The sequence below is a fragment of the Calidris pugnax genome, unplaced genomic scaffold (genome assembly GCF_001431845.1).
Source record: "Calidris pugnax isolate Ruff unplaced genomic scaffold, ASM143184v1 scaffold14, whole genome shotgun sequence".
NCBI lineage: Eukaryota > Metazoa > Chordata > Aves > Charadriiformes > Scolopacidae > Calidris > Calidris pugnax.
In genome coordinates, this window is record NW_015090793.1 from 6285560 (window position 1) to 6301124 (window position 15565).

The 15565-nt window shown below is 36.5% G+C and overlaps 1 protein-coding gene across 1 annotated transcript in view; it reads left to right on the forward strand.

Moving 5' to 3' along the window:
• POLN (polymerase (DNA directed) nu) overlaps positions 1–15565 on the forward strand; it is a 110210-nt gene that overhangs the window by 12138 nt on the left and 82507 nt on the right. Inside the window, exons 4-8 of the mRNA XM_014936085.1 lie at positions 1478–1539; positions 4086–4574; positions 6222–6412; positions 8200–8312; positions 11334–11491. Of these exons, the coding sequence (XP_014791571.1) occupies positions 1478–1539; positions 4086–4574; positions 6222–6412; positions 8200–8312; positions 11334–11491 (1013 nt within the window). The remainder of the gene's footprint in view (positions 1–1477; positions 1540–4085; positions 4575–6221; positions 6413–8199; positions 8313–11333; positions 11492–15565) is intronic.

A 15565-nucleotide genomic window follows, 5' to 3' on the forward strand; every position in this document is an offset into this window, starting at 1 on the left:
TGCTGCCATCTAGTGATACTTTTTCATAAAGCAGAAATTTGAGGTTGCATAGATTTTTAGATACCTTTTGTACTGAATGCTGTGTGCTGAAGAAGAGAAATGTAATCCTCATAATTTCTGGAGGGTGAATTTTTTGGTAAAAAATATCTAGCTGTGAAACATTAAAAGCACTGAATGTAAACTCAGTTACTGTCATCCTTAAATTATAGTTTTATTGTTGTAGGAAGTGTCAAGAAAACCAAACCTAAAATGTTTGAAACTACAAATATAGTTATGTCATATTTGCTATTCTAACAGATTAGACATCTGAGCTGGAGATAAATAACTGATTTTACACATACAGAAATATGAACCTGCATGTAATACTATAAAGTAATAAGCTAGTCTTTGAAAATGCGGTTTGTTTTTTTTAGTATTTTAAGTACAGGGTCCTGTTTTGCTTTTTTTTTTTTTTTTCAAATAGTTCTAGTAAACAGAAACAGATAACCTTATGCTTTATTTGTCATTAGTCATCAACACAGTGATTCAGAAAGTGTCTTGCTGCTGGTAATGCAATTTTCATAGCTGAAAATGGCAGTGGGGTGTTGTACTTGGTATGGACTGGGAGTTAGAAAAAGACAAAACACATGTTTTGCCCATGAGGTGTCTTTTGGCTAGGCAGTAAAAGAATAGAGATAAAGGATTCCTAACTAATTGCAAACTCTTGAGGACACCCACACTTCAGTGGAGTTCTCTGTTTCCCTGCTCCTCTGCCTACTGAGTCTGTAATTGCTGTTAGCCTGTTGCCCTTTGTTGTTTTATTCCAGTTTTCACTTCTCTTCTTGGGGCTACTGGGCAGCACTGAGGGCAGAAAAGAGGAGGCATGTCTTACCCATTTCATTTAGCATGGTGTCGAGTCCTGAGGTGCATTTACAAAGCCTTCCTTAAACTACAGCATCTGTTTGCTTTCAGAGTGGTAGGCTAAATGTCACTGGTAGTTCAGTGGTGGGCCCAGGTTAATACCTGTGCTGTGAAAATTTTCATGGAATAATGCTGCCTAATTCCAAGAAAACAGTTAAACTCTGTGAATTATGTAGAGTTTGGTTTTTGGTGTGGTTTTTTTCCCTTCTTGCCTGTGCCCTCAGCTTTACTTTGACCAAGATGGGATGTGTTTTCTTGAAAGAAGGAAATGTGCATATTTACAGTATTATATTAACATCTTTTCTGAATACAGTGGAAAATGTTTGTCTGCTTTGAATTTATTTTTTCTTAATGGGAACAGAGCATGCTTTTGCATATGCATATTTAGGAACCTGCAGGGCTCTTTTAAGCGTGAATGATATTAATTTGAGGAAAATGGTTGTCATGGTAAGCTTTATTGCAATTATTTTAGGTTTTGTAAAAGTGTCAGTAATGTAACACTGTATGTAATCTAAGTTATATGTGTTGCTCTCAGATTCATTTGTATTGTAAAATGTTTCCCATTCTTTTCTTAAAGGTATAGAGACGACAAAGGACAATAAACTAGGTGATAAGGATGCGCATGTGAAAAGTGAAAAGGCAAGCATTCTGTAAGATGGAAGACCACTAACAGCAGGGGCAGTGGGGAGGGAGATACGTCTGGGAATAAAAAAAATGAAAAATCATGGATGTAAGAGATCACTACAGTTCTTCATGGTGGTTGTGCTGCTTCCCAGGGCTGTTAGCAGCACTGTTCAGTCTTCTCCAGACTTGCTAATGGCACATGATTTTTTTCTATTTTGTGGGTGTTGCTTGTATGATTAATCTCCTAATTTGTGGGTTTGCAGGACTGTAAATCAGTCTAAGCCTTGCCACCTGTTCCTTCTTTTCTGCTTTTCATTGGTTTTCATTTTTGGTCCTTCCATAGGCTGGTACTTGTCATTACATAACCATAAAGCGTACTTTTCATGTGAAAAATTACTTTGTATTGGGAAGTTTAATTTTTGGTTCTATCATCTCTCTGAATTGGGTTTAATGTGCCAGTACAAGAATGGGAATGGATAACTGGAACAGCCCCAACTCAAACGTGATTTTAAGATCCATTGAGTTGATGGAAGAGTTGCAGATGCTGCTGGTGTACTTCTGTCCCAGCTGCAAATTTCACAGCCTTCCTTACTCTGACTCTGGTGCATGTTGCACACTTCAGCAAGTCTATTCAAGTTGCTCAAGATGCAGAAAACTGTTTGGTTTCTTTCATGGGGTGGGATAGTTTCCTGCAAATTAAATTGACTCATGGGTAGACTTGCAGCTGTGGGTGCACATGGATAGTAGTGGAACCCCTTTATGTGTTGATGAGGTGCAAATTTTGAACTCGGCTGCATCCACATAAATTATCCTACATCCTGGGAGTTGCTTTCTCTACTTCCAGCCATGTCATTATTTCTAGTAGAAGATGACTTCTTCCTGGAAGCTGCTGCTTCTCTCTGTGGTTAATTGTAGTTCCAGCTGTATTATTCTGACTTGATAATTAAATTGCTTCATTCTTATTTTTGAACCTTTAAAAGAGAATTGCTTATTGCCGATTCTATAATTACTTGAGTGTCCTAATTCAAATTCTGCTGTGTTAAACAATAAAACTACTTGCAATTTGACTGGAGAATACACTTGAGTGGATTATTTGTCTTCCTACGGCTCTTAAACATTTGGTCCTTCTGTGATATTATTTTTCCACTTATAGTAACTTTTTATAATGTTCACTTTTTGATTAGCATTATGCAAGTCCAATTAATTTGTTGTCTCTTAGAACAGCCACTTTTCATTTTGGTAGCAGCAAAAGCTTAATTAGCTCCTATTTTCTGTTTACTTAGAACCTGTTAATTGTGCTTTTGCTGTAGAGTTGATCCTGTGAAGTATGATCTCAAGCAGCCTAAGCCTTTTTCATCCTTTGACTTCATAGTTCTGAGGTTTGGAAATACGGGAACTAGGTTGAGGAATATTGCAAAACCAGAAAATAAATAATTATTGGCTTTGTCATTATGGCTTGCTTAGTCAATACAGATTGAATAGAGATGGACAGTATCCTTTGATCAGTGAAAACTGTCGTTTTAGGGAATGGGTGGGAGCCCAGCACGGCAATAACTTGTGGTTCTTTTGAAGTGAGAAGGCCGTAGTTTTTGGAATGGTAATGACAGCAGAGCTACTGAAGGAGACTGGCTGCTCTACAAGAGCAGAAAATACAGCAACTTATGAGAGAATTCAGTTACTTTTCAATGGAGTGGGTGAATATTATGCGTATGCATGATGCTGAGACTAAAAATTAGGAGACAACTGCTTTGTGGAACAGTTGGAGAACTCAAAAGAGAAATTGTTTTTTTTAATTTGATTCTGTGAGATCAGGATCAAAATCTTGCAGCTGAAAGATGCTCTGACAGGGACTAATCTTTCCGAGGCATTAAAAGATAAGTCACTACGGTAATGCTTCATTTCGAAAAAGGAAATCACCTAAAAGTGAAAGAGCTTTTAAAATAAAATACGTGGAATTTTTATGCATATAATACTTATGCATGTACCTGATAATACTTCTTCAGTGTGAGTTTCATATGTATTTTTGTTATGTCTTAACAATCTTGTAAGTTGTTTGGAGAAGTTGATGGAGATCCAATTGACTCAGTGTACTTGAATTTCCAAAGCAGTCATTATGGTCCCTTGCCAAAAGTTCTCAAATAAACAAAGTTGGCATGAAAAACAGCTCTGAATACTAAGGGTAAAGATGGAAATGAATGGTTTCTCTTCAGACAAAGGTCACTAATAACCTAGTCACTATGAAAGACAGGCTACTGGAGTAGATGTGTATTGCAGTTGTTAATTTGTGACTTTTAGTGTTTGACTAAGCACTAAAACCAGCTAGTGTTCAATTTTTAAAAAGTGGTGGTTTTGGATGTAAGCAATAAAACAGTATAATCTTTACTGATAAATACTTGAATTTTGTTTCATGTAATGTGATTCCCCCTGATTCTTTGTTGGTATTTTTTTTCATAGAATATCACTTCCTTCGAAGCTTATGTAAATTAGCTCATGTATATTTATTTTTATTTCTCCTAATAATTTGAATAATTGGTTCACTAAAAGAATTCCAATTTTTCTAGGAGATTCGTGATTCTACAATTGCCTTATTAAAAACATCTGCGAGCCCTGAAAAAAGTACTGCTGGTCAGATAGTCAGGACAGTATATACCGATGAAATGCCTTGCTGTCAAGATACCAAAATAGTGAACTATTACCAGGATTTAGACTTGCCAACATGGGAATATAGAGAAAGAAATCTTTCTGTAGAAGCAAAAAACCTGAAAGATGGCAAAAAGAATATAGCTACACCCCTTAAAAGAAAGCAAGATGTCCCTACATGTTGTTCAGAAAAAACAAGAAGATTACCTGTAAAGACCTACACTTCTTCATGCGAAAGAAAATACAGCTGTACTTCTGGACAAACAGAGTCTTCTGACAATTGTCCCTGTGATATCAGGAGTTTGGGACGTGAGGAAAAAAGAGAATTGCTTACAACTATAGATCAGGCAGTGGCTTTTGTAACTACTATGATATTTCAAGATGGTTCTTCACAGCTCAACTCAGAGCAGGTTAGTGAATGATGTGTTTAGTCAGTTTTGTAGAACCATTTGAACTGTGCAATGACTGATAAATGCAGAACTATGTTCACTGGGAACCTAAAATATGGACCAGTTCTCTGTATTTTTGCTTACCAAAATATAAATGTAAAATGAGGTAAACTCTTAATAATTCTGACTACATTTTATTTTTAGTTACCAAGTAAAGCTTTAAAAAAAAAAAAAAAAATTCCAAAGCAGTCATTATGGTCCCTTGCCAAAAGTTCTCAAATAAACAAAGTTGGCATGAAAAACAGCTCTGAATACTAAGGGTAAAGATGGAAATGAATGGTTTCTCTTCAGACAAAGGTCACTAATAACCTAGTCACTATGAAAGACAGGCTACTGGAGTAGATGTGTATTGCAGTTGTTAATTTGTGACTTTTAGTGTTTGACTAAGCACTAAAACCAGCTAGTGTTCAATTTTTAAAAAGTGGTGGTTTTGGATGTAAGCAATAAAACAGTATAATCTTTACTGATAAATACTTGAATTTTGTTTCATGTAATGTGATTCCCCCTGATTCTTTGTTGGTTTTTTTTTTCATAGAATATCACTTCCTTCGAAGCTTATGTAAATTAGCTCATGTATATTTATTTTTATTTCTCCTAATAATTTGAATAATTGGTTCACTAAAAGAATTCCAATTTTTCTAGGAGATTCGTGATTCTACAATTGCCTTATTAAAAACATCTGCGAGCCCTGAAAAAAGTACTGCTGGTCAGATAGTCAGGACAGTATATACCGATGAAATGCCTTGCTGTCAAGATACCAAAATAGTGAACTATTACCAGGATTTAGACTTGCCAACATGGGAATATAGAGAAAGAAATCTTTCTGTAGAAGCAAAAAACCTGAAAGATGGCAAAAAGAATATAGCTACACCCCTTAAAAGAAAGCAAGATGTCCCTACATGTTGTTCAGAAAAAACAAGAAGATTACCTGTAAAGACCTACACTTCTTCATGCGAAAGAAAATACAGCTGTACTTCTGGACAAACAGAGTCTTCTGACAATTGTCCCTGTGATATCAGGAGTTTGGGACGTGAGGAAAAAAGAGAATTGCTTACAACTATAGATCAGGCAGTGGCTTTTGTAACTACTATGATATTTCAAGATGGTTCTTCACAGCTCAACTCAGAGCAGGTTAGTGAATGATGTGTTTAGTCAGTTTTGTAGAACCATTTGAACTGTGCAATGACTGATAAATGCAGAACTATGTTCACTGGGAACCTAAAATATGGACCAGTTCTCTGTATTTTTGCTTACCAAAATATAAATGTAAAATGAGGTAAACTCTTAATAATTCTGACTACATTTTATTTTTAGTTACCAAGTAAAGCTTTAAAAAAAAAAAAAAAGAAATTGCTCGGGCTAAACAGGCATTTTTATACTAAGTGAGACTGTTGAATTAGAATATTTTTCCTGCTTTTCATGTCTGTCACTGGATTTCTGTTTCAAGGCACGCTCCTTGAAACTTGCATGCTCCTCTACTGTGTCAGTATGTATGCAATAACTCTAGTGTACATAGTAGGTTTCATTTTGTAAAATATTTGGGAAACTTTCATTATAGGATTGCATAAAATCTGTGAGAGGAAACACTGTTGTAATTATACTTAACAGGCCTTAACCTCATCAGTAAAAGGAGTTGTTGTGTTATTGAAGAGTCAGACTGATCACCCTTGCCCTCCCAGTTACTCTTCAACTGACTATACTTGGAATGCTGCTAATGAAAACGATAAATTAATTTATTTAAAAATGGAATCGTCGTCTCTTTGGGAACAAGACCAACAGGCTCACAAGAAATTTGCTTGGTGAGAGTAAATAGGAAAAAATACTGTTTTGCTTTACATATGCCTTTAGCAACAATGATGTTGGTTACATGGCACAGGCTTAATCTCCTTTCATGTCAAGCTCATTGAACTTCATATTAGCTGTATTGGTTCTGTGTCAAGCCTGGGCTAATATGAACCAAAAAGAAACGAAGTATTCCTTTGGGCTCAGCATATCACTAACTGCAGCCCTGCAGAATTAGGTTGGGGTTCTGGCAGGAGCTATTTACATTCACCTAGAAGTCCTTTATGAACAGCTTACAGCTATATGGCACCAAAAATATGATTCATCCATGTTTATCTTTCTTATATCTTGTTTTCCATTTCCTGAACTGCATTCCTCATCTAGTACATTTTTGGTAGATCTTATTATGGCAAACATCCTTTTTGACCTCAGCTAACTTTTTTTTTTGAGAACAATAGCCTTTTTTAAATGGCTTTTGAGATCCCAAATGAAGTGTTCCTAATATTCAGTAATATTGTTACATCAAAATTGCAAGATAATTTTTGAACTGAATGTTTTATCTATCTGTTTAATAGTTGGATCATGTTTTAAACTTCCAGTTAGTATAACCAAATTTTTGTTTCTTACTTTAACTTTGAAATAGTATCTCGTAAAGGGAGAAATAAGAACTGAATATGGTTCTTAGATATAATAGTTGCATTTTAAAACTTCATTAGAATATTTTATGACTTCTACTACCAACTGCTTTATTGTGAAGTGCTGAATTTGGGTTATTAAATTACAAAGCATTCGATTTCAAGATGCCGAACTTGGTTGTTAGTTGCATCTCTGCCGCTGCTCCACTGTGACTTGAAACAAATAATTTGTCTCTACTTCTCCAACTGTAATATTGGAGTTATATGACAACTAGTTTAACTTGTTAATTTGAATATAGGTTGTTCTGAATTGGGAATAACAGATCAATAAAGTATGTGCATATGAACAGTAAAAATTCAATAATAAATGAAAAAGCGTATTAGCATTTAGATGAAAACTGTAGGTAATATTTCTTGTGAGAAAGGTGCAATTTAATAGTGGATCTACACCATTCACAAAAGTATCTTATGATCTACACAATTTCTAGTATGTCCAAAACTTGGTGCTGTGGTTCCATACCACAAAAGATAAATAAAATTGAAAGCTCTCTAAAAAAATACTATTTTCCTATATTGCCCAAAATATAAAAAAATATTGCACAAATAATTAGTAAAATCTATATATTAATATACATAACTGGTAAAATATATGTAGAATAGCATGGATGTGGGAACTATAGACACTTTCAAAAGGAATGAAAAAATGTTACAGAGATGAAACATAATAGATTCAAGTAGCATATTGACACTAGGCAATTAATGGCAACTTAGATTGTCTAGTAACTTTGAAATCATGATTTTTGCAATACTACATTAAGTCAGAAGCCTCTGTGATCTTATTTGAGTACGTTAAAGTATTACAGAGATGCCAGTTACTGTTTTGGTTTAAGATTGCATTTAATTTTGAGTGTCAAACAAGGATTTGTTTTCTTTGTGAATGCATGATAAGGTATATCTGCTAGGACATTTAATTTGTTATAGATGAAGCTTAAGGTATTACTGAATTGAGTATTTAATATTCAAATACAGTATTCTGTTCTTAGAGGAATAAAGACATTTCTTACATTAACTGTTTAGTATTAGGTGCTAATTAAATGGATAAAGAAAGTAAATAGCTTCACTAAATCTGGTAGCAACATAGTGTGTGTTAACGAACTACTTCTGTGCAGGCAAGTGTTGTTTCAAATGCTACGTGGCAAAGTTCCGATTATTTGCTTCAATGCAAAAGATTTCCTGAGGACTGTACTGCAAATTTATGGTAATGAAATTAGCTGGAAACAAGGTAACTGTCTGATCTAATCTATGATCTAATCCTATAATCTCTGTGCTTTTGACGTTTCTGTTAAAATCACTAGGTGTAGAAGTAACTAGATTGGTGGTTAAGTAACGTATTGGAAAACAGTTTTAGTACCATGGAAAAGAACACCCTTCTTGAGGGAGGTTGTGACCAGAGGCTTGACATGTCAAGATGATGTATTTCTTCGCAGAGTAGGAACCGTATCAATGAATAATTTAACAGCTTCCAGTGGAAACAAAAGCTCTCAACACAGTCCTGACCATAGCTGAAAAGGTCAAACTTCTTCATGTTTCATGTTCCCCAGTAAAACTTTCTCTGCTCAATACAAAATGCTGAAATGAATTCCAGAGGTGCTCATAGTTGTCAGAATCAGGAATCATTTGAAAGGGTTCTTGTTTGGGTCGAATAAGACTCTTGTATGGTTTTAGAAGTAACCTCAAAGAGAAGATATAACATGTAAATATAATGGTTTTTATTTTCTTGATTCTATGTATTGGATTACTGCCAAGTGAATTACAAAAATAGGTATGACTTTTCAGGAAGGACTCCCTCTATGGAGAATATTCAGTTTGTGTTAAGTATCTGAAAAGTTTCATCAATAAATCACAATAAACTGATGATGACAGAATCTGGTGTGAAGATCTACACAAAGGACACTTAGCCCTGGGAAAGAGGGTGAAGAAACAATGGTGATACTGGCACTAGTGACAGTTTTGTAACCTGTACACAATACAGGAATTACATTTTGTCTGATGCATGGGGTTTGGATCTGAAGTTTCTAGTATCCAAAAGAATTCTTGTCTATGTTTTTTTTAAATTTTGGAAGTTGATGCTTCCACACTCATTATTTCTGCTATGGTGAAAAAAACCCAACAATACCACAACTGCCCTGCTTTTTTTAAGGTAAAAAAATCCCATCACTGTAAATCAAGCAGAAGCTGAAATTTCCCTGTATGTCATACTGACTGCAATCCCTTTGAATGATTGCACTCATTCTCAAACTAGTGTACTAACCAGTGGAATACATACAGATACATTAGCCTTGACTCGTAAAATACACCATGCTTTGCCATTGGGATTGGCTACTGTTTCAGAGTAGAAGGACAGGACTTGAGTACCTTTTCACAATCTTGAGGAAAGTATGCTTTTATCAGCACAGATTCTTCACTTCATACTCAGCTTGACCCTGGTTTTCCTTCACTCCTTTCAACTTCGTTCTCAGTTCCATATGTGCTGCCTCCTCGCCTTGAAGGTATTATCATCTTTCCAAACCCTGAATTGGTAGCTGTAACTCATTACTGCTACCCTCACCTTTGGTGAAAATTTTAGTTGGGAAGGAAGGGATGGATGGTTGGTTTTCATTCTTTATCCTTTTTCAGCTAGAAACTGTCTCAAGCTCGTTGTAAGGAGAGATAATGAGAAAAGGTTCTTTGAGGTATCTCAAACTCTTTGGTAACAGGATTCTTTTCTTCCATGTATCCTTGGTAAGATGTAATTGTTGTTATTAGAAAAATCTGCTCATTTTATGTAGTCTTCACGTGAGCTTGTGAATGTCCAGCACCTCACTAGGCAGAGCCTTCCTGCAGCCTCTGGGCATCTTCCAACAGCCGTCGGCTGCTGAATGGTACAGCCTGTCAGTACGGCTGTGTTGCTTAGTCTGCTTCTCCACAATGCATCATTTAAGTTCATGGCAAATCTATCTGTTATAGTTGTCAGCTGAAAGAGCTGTGGAAATCCTGTGGACATGTCCAAAGTTTGGGTTTGGAGTGGATGCGGAGTTTGACATTCTTAAACTGCACAATTCCAAGGCTAAGGCTGTCCTTCCAATCTCAGAAAGTTTCTTAGAAGTACTACCAGGAGGGTATCCTTGAGACAATTTCCAAGGCTGTTCCTTCACATCTTTTAGCTTTTGAGGTGAATAGCTGTTTGCGTTCAGAGAAAATGATAGCGAGCTACATAAAATCCTGGTATATGAACATCATATGAACATAGGAACGTGAAGTATCCTTCAGTTACCCAACTCCAGCAGAGCCCAAGCTGATTCAGGGGCAAGATTTGTCCTTCCCTAACATCTGCTGAACAGTCACGTGAAGTTTTTTTCAGCAACAGTTGCATCGGTGGAGGTAAACAAGCCTGGTTCTCTTTAGAATAGTCCTGCAGCTGTAACTTGCATTATGGACGTTAAAGTTCGCTTCCAGGTAACTAAGTCTGGAAAGTTGCATAGCATGGAGTTTTGCGTAACTGTACCTATTGGTTGTCGTTTGAATGTACTTAGGGGTTGCTGATCTATCTTTAAATATATCTTGAAGCATTCTAGTTGCTAGTTTCTTGTTCCCCTCTACAGATGTTGAGATTGTGGTTAAAAAGGAAACGAAACAGCACTAGGCTTGCTCCATCCTATGTATCTATGTGAACAGGAGAAAAAGTGCAGTGTAAGCACATATGATCCTATAGGATAAAAGGTTCTGATTTTTGAGAACGTGTTGTGCACCCATATGTGAATTCATATATACATGAAAGATCTCAGAAGTCTGATTGGTAGCAAGTAAATCTTCTCTCCTTCAACACTCAGTAGCAATTTTGTGGATATCAGTCAAGCTAACAGCAAAAATAAATTATCTTGCCGTATCAGAGGGAAACACAAGAAAAACTTTAATTGGAAATTTTTCAGTGATAAGAAAGAGAGGCTTTTACAGTCCATCTTAAGAACCAAATGTTTACTTATATTTTAAAACTTTTCTTTTTTTGGGGGGGTGGGGAACAAACAAAAAATAAGCCCACAAAAAAACCCTCTTCGAAAATACTCAGTATTGAACTTAATCCTGTGTAGTCATGGTATTGACCATTTGTTACAGCGGCAAATTCAGTGTCTAACATCTTTGTAGTGTAAATGTTTGTCTATTTATGAAGCATGTCTACAGGAAAGATGGGCAAAACTTTAGAGGGATTTCTCATGGGAGGTAATTTAAATATTTTGATTGTCAGAAATAATTTATTTTTTTGTAGTTGCTGATAGCATCATGTTAGATCCAAGGATTGCAGCATGGCTGATAAACCCCAGCGACACGGTTCCCTCTTTCGAATGTTTAATAGAGAAGTATTTTAAAAAGCCTTTTTCTATGGGAACAGTAAATACAGATCCAGGCACTTTGAGAAATATATCAGTAAGTAGTCCGTATTAAATTGTTGGTAGTTGGGTTAAAAGGGGAAAGAACTAATGAAAAAATTCACAAAACTTATAGATAATACTTACTTGATGGAAGAAAACTATTATATTAATACTATTTGTTGGAAATGTAAAGAAAGGAGAGAATGGAAGGGTTTGCTGCATTCTACCAAGATAGAATCATATTCTCCAGGAACAGCTGTAAAATTATGCTTCAAAACCATAAAATTCAATAACATTATTAATTAATATATAATCTGATCTTTTCTCTTTCTACCTTCCTGCAAACTGCTTTCCAGCTTTCCTTGTCTAATGCATTGTTCTCTAATTCCTGTGAACTTGTAGCATGTATTTAGTTTAAAATTAACAATTTTCCTGAATTTCACAGCTGGTAAAAATACCACATTGTAGGCTGAGGAACAGTAAGGAGTAAAATGCGAACCTTCAAGCATGTATATGAAAAATCTGTGAATTCTTATTGTCAGTGCTTAATGAACTTTTTGAAAACTATTTCCAGTGCTATAGAAATGTCTTAATGTCTGTTGAAACTTATTTATTGAATGTTACACAATTTCGGTATTTGTATTTTGATCTACTCTGGCCACATTAGCCTTCAGAGGTTGTTTGAATGGTAAAAATAGATGTGCAGCAACCTAACTGATGGGGTTTTGGTTTAAAACCTTTCACTTTTCAGAGGCCTTGGTTGTTCCGACACAAGTATTGTAATGTGATTATAGGGCTTCTAGGATACGAATCCACTGATGTCAAGTGGGTTTAGAGTATGGACAGGGTTAGTTGTATCAGCTCACACACATCAGTATAGACATTTCTGAGAAAACAGAGCCTGTTTACTTTAAAACACTAGGTGTAAACTGTAGTTGCTCAGAAGTTACTCATGCATTGAGGTATTAGTGTAGGAAATGGACAGGTTAACAGGTAGAAGCTATAAACTTGGTGGTTATTTCTATATGTGATGTCCCCTCCTGTGAGTCAGCATCCTTGATCTTGTCTCTTTCCTTAGCTTGAGTCAGTCTTTTGTTCTTCATATATCACACCTATTCTTATTTATCATTTCTCAACTTTGTCATGCTGGTTCCCAGCCCTGAGTTAAATATTGCAGTCTTATTTCCTTCCTGCCCTCTTTCAGGTCTAGTTTGTTTCCTGGTACCAACCATCTCCAGTGCCTTTATGCTGACTTCTTCACCCAAGTCCTGGTTAATGCCTCCCTTTAACATCCTGTGATTATTCCATTCCTTATGCAATTATTTTGTTCCCTGGACTCTCCCACTTTCTTTTCGGCTTCTCTGTTTGCTCAGTGAGTCCTAGTTCTTCCTGTGAATCCTAGCTCTTTGCCAGATTTATCTCTTCAGCCTTCTTGGTGTGACTTTACTGCGGGGTTCCTAACAGCTGTCTGTACTCCCAGAGGGATCCAGGCCAGGTAATATATCAGAGACAGATTGATGGCTTTTCACTGGAACATGGGCCTGCTTAAATTAATCTGTCCGGGCTGGAGAGAAGTCCTTGCTGATAGGAATAGACTGTTACAAAGGATGGGCACTAGTGGAGTTAGATATTTCAGCTTTGAAGAGAGCCCTCTGCATCCTACCTTCAAGGGCCCACTGTTTCTCAGCCTTGCGGTGTGCAAGTCTGATGCAGGCAGAAGGGAGAAGCCTGTACAGTAGGTGACCATATTGTCTACTCACAAACGACCAACACAAACAATGCTGAAGTTGTGTAGACTAGTAGTTCTTGAGCAAATGGGGAACCCGTGTGGGCTGTCAGTGGAATTCATTTCCCCATTTTAACTCTTTGTTACTGGGGCTTTGCTGGGGCATGCTTCCCACTAACGGACAGTGGCTTATGTAGAATCTATTTAGTTTTGTCTGCAGTTGTCTTGAGTCATGTGGTCGTTTCATGATAAAAGCAACTATGGTCCAGACTTAACTGTGTTCTGAGTGACTGCAGTACTAGTAGCCCAATGTTTTATGGCATATGGTAGGAAAGTGTGTCTGCAGCAAAGGTTACCCCCAAACTGGTGTAATTCTCTTTTTGAAGAGAAACTTCAAAACTTTTTGAAACGAACTTCCTGTAACTAGGTGTCTCCCATGGGTCTGTTATGCTCAGCACTTATCATCTTAAAAATTAATTGGACCAGGACCACAGGAAAAAGTTCCTGTGGTGGTTCTTCCCCAGCTGTGTACTGGAATGCTTGCCTCCATAGCAATAACGTGTTATAATTTGTCTTAATAGAAACTAATTGTCAGTCAGTTCTGGTTCTATTGTGTTTGTGCAGCAACAAGTAATTTGGATTCCTTCTGCATTCTGTTTGGATCAAATAATGGATGAAGCATTGCTCTTGTCAGTCTGCATCTGCTGTAATGCTTTGGTTCCAAACTTCTGTTTTTCTTCAGATAATGGGGCTGTTTTGCAAACAGTAGGCCAAAGTTGTGAGTTTTATGTACAAAGCAGGTTTTAATACACTGTTTGGATGATGAATTATGTTTACCTGTTGATTTACAGCTGACTCTTGCACTAGAGGACACAGGATTAAGTGTTTACTTTTACTGGTGTCTCTGTCTGTGCCTGCCCTCGCTCCCTAGAGACACAACCAGGAGATTTTGAGAGTCATCCTGAAGACAAGTAGGAGATAATGGCATCCAGCTCAGGGACCAACTCCTGCAAAAGACCCTGTTCAAATGGAAAAAGATGTCCAGAAAACCTTCTTACAAACTGAGAAGGGTCCTTACCTCCCTGAAGAGAGAGGAAGATGCTCCCTGTCCATTAATTTTTTATTATTTTTTTTTAATTTTAGAAAAATTCTTAATTTGGAGATCTGTTTAGGCTGTATGGACAATCCTTTAGGAAGGATTTTGAAGATTTCCTGACCACTTTGATTATTCTTAACTGCTTTTGCTTCAAAAGAACTACTGTTCTAGCTGGACAAATTAAAAGCCCTGGAGGATCATAGTATTCTGACATCAGACCTGTTATTAAGAAAATATTCTTGGCAACAATTTCAATGACAATCTTTCTATTTTAGTCCATAATTCATAGCTTAATGACATTGAGTTTAGTAGAGTGATATTCACATCTAGTTTCATTGCATATACTCTTCCAGATGATAGAATCTGGGTTTTGTTCTTCACAAAATATAGGACATTTTATTAAAACTGAAGTATTGTCTTCGTTTTCTATGCAATCTTAGACGACAGCATATATCTGATAACAAGTAGAAACATCCTTTTCTTTCCTTCTTATCACAGAGGACCAAAGGAAAGATTCTGAATATTTCAAAAACCATGACAATATGAAATGGGCAGCAAAGTCAGATTTGGTAGCATAATTTTTGAGAGCTTACTCTGGGAAGGAAGGTGCTTTCTAGCTCAGTTTGAGTGGAGAAAGCAGCATATATTTCTTTTGGAGCATATTTTTTTCTCTCAACCGCTTTCATGAAAGCAGTAAGGTGAGAAAGCTGTAGAATAGCTGCAGTTCTGTAGAGGAAAGAGAGACTTCAGCAGCTGATATAGCATGAGAGCCTCTCTTAGTGTTCTGTAAGCTCCAAGATAGGAATGGAAATAATAAAGTGAGCATAGAGTAATCAGGGTTCCTTTAAAATACAAGTAGTTTGAAAGATAAAACTGAAGACGGATTGCTTACAAGGGATGCTCTCTGTGCTTCTTCGATTGAGAAGCCTTTAATGTGATTTCATGGCTGTTTGGTTTACTGTCAATATATTAAATTTTTTAAAATGTTTTTACTGTTCTTGATAGAAAGATGTAATTCATTTGGGAAGCAGATTTTAAATTTATTTTGAACCATGCCTATGTGGATTAATCAGTAGAAATCATCTTGGAATACCCTCTTCACCTAGAATCTAGCCAGATCCTAGGTCATTCTCCAGCAGTGCGGCTGTTGAGGAGGAAACAGTAAGTGTTACCAGGTTGTCTTCTAAAGTGGGTAGGATTCTAGTGGCCTCAAGATTGATTTCTGCTCTGATGAATCCTCCATGTGATGTATGTTACACTTATGTTGTCAAATGTGAAGTAGTATGTTTATGCATCCTGCAGTTCTA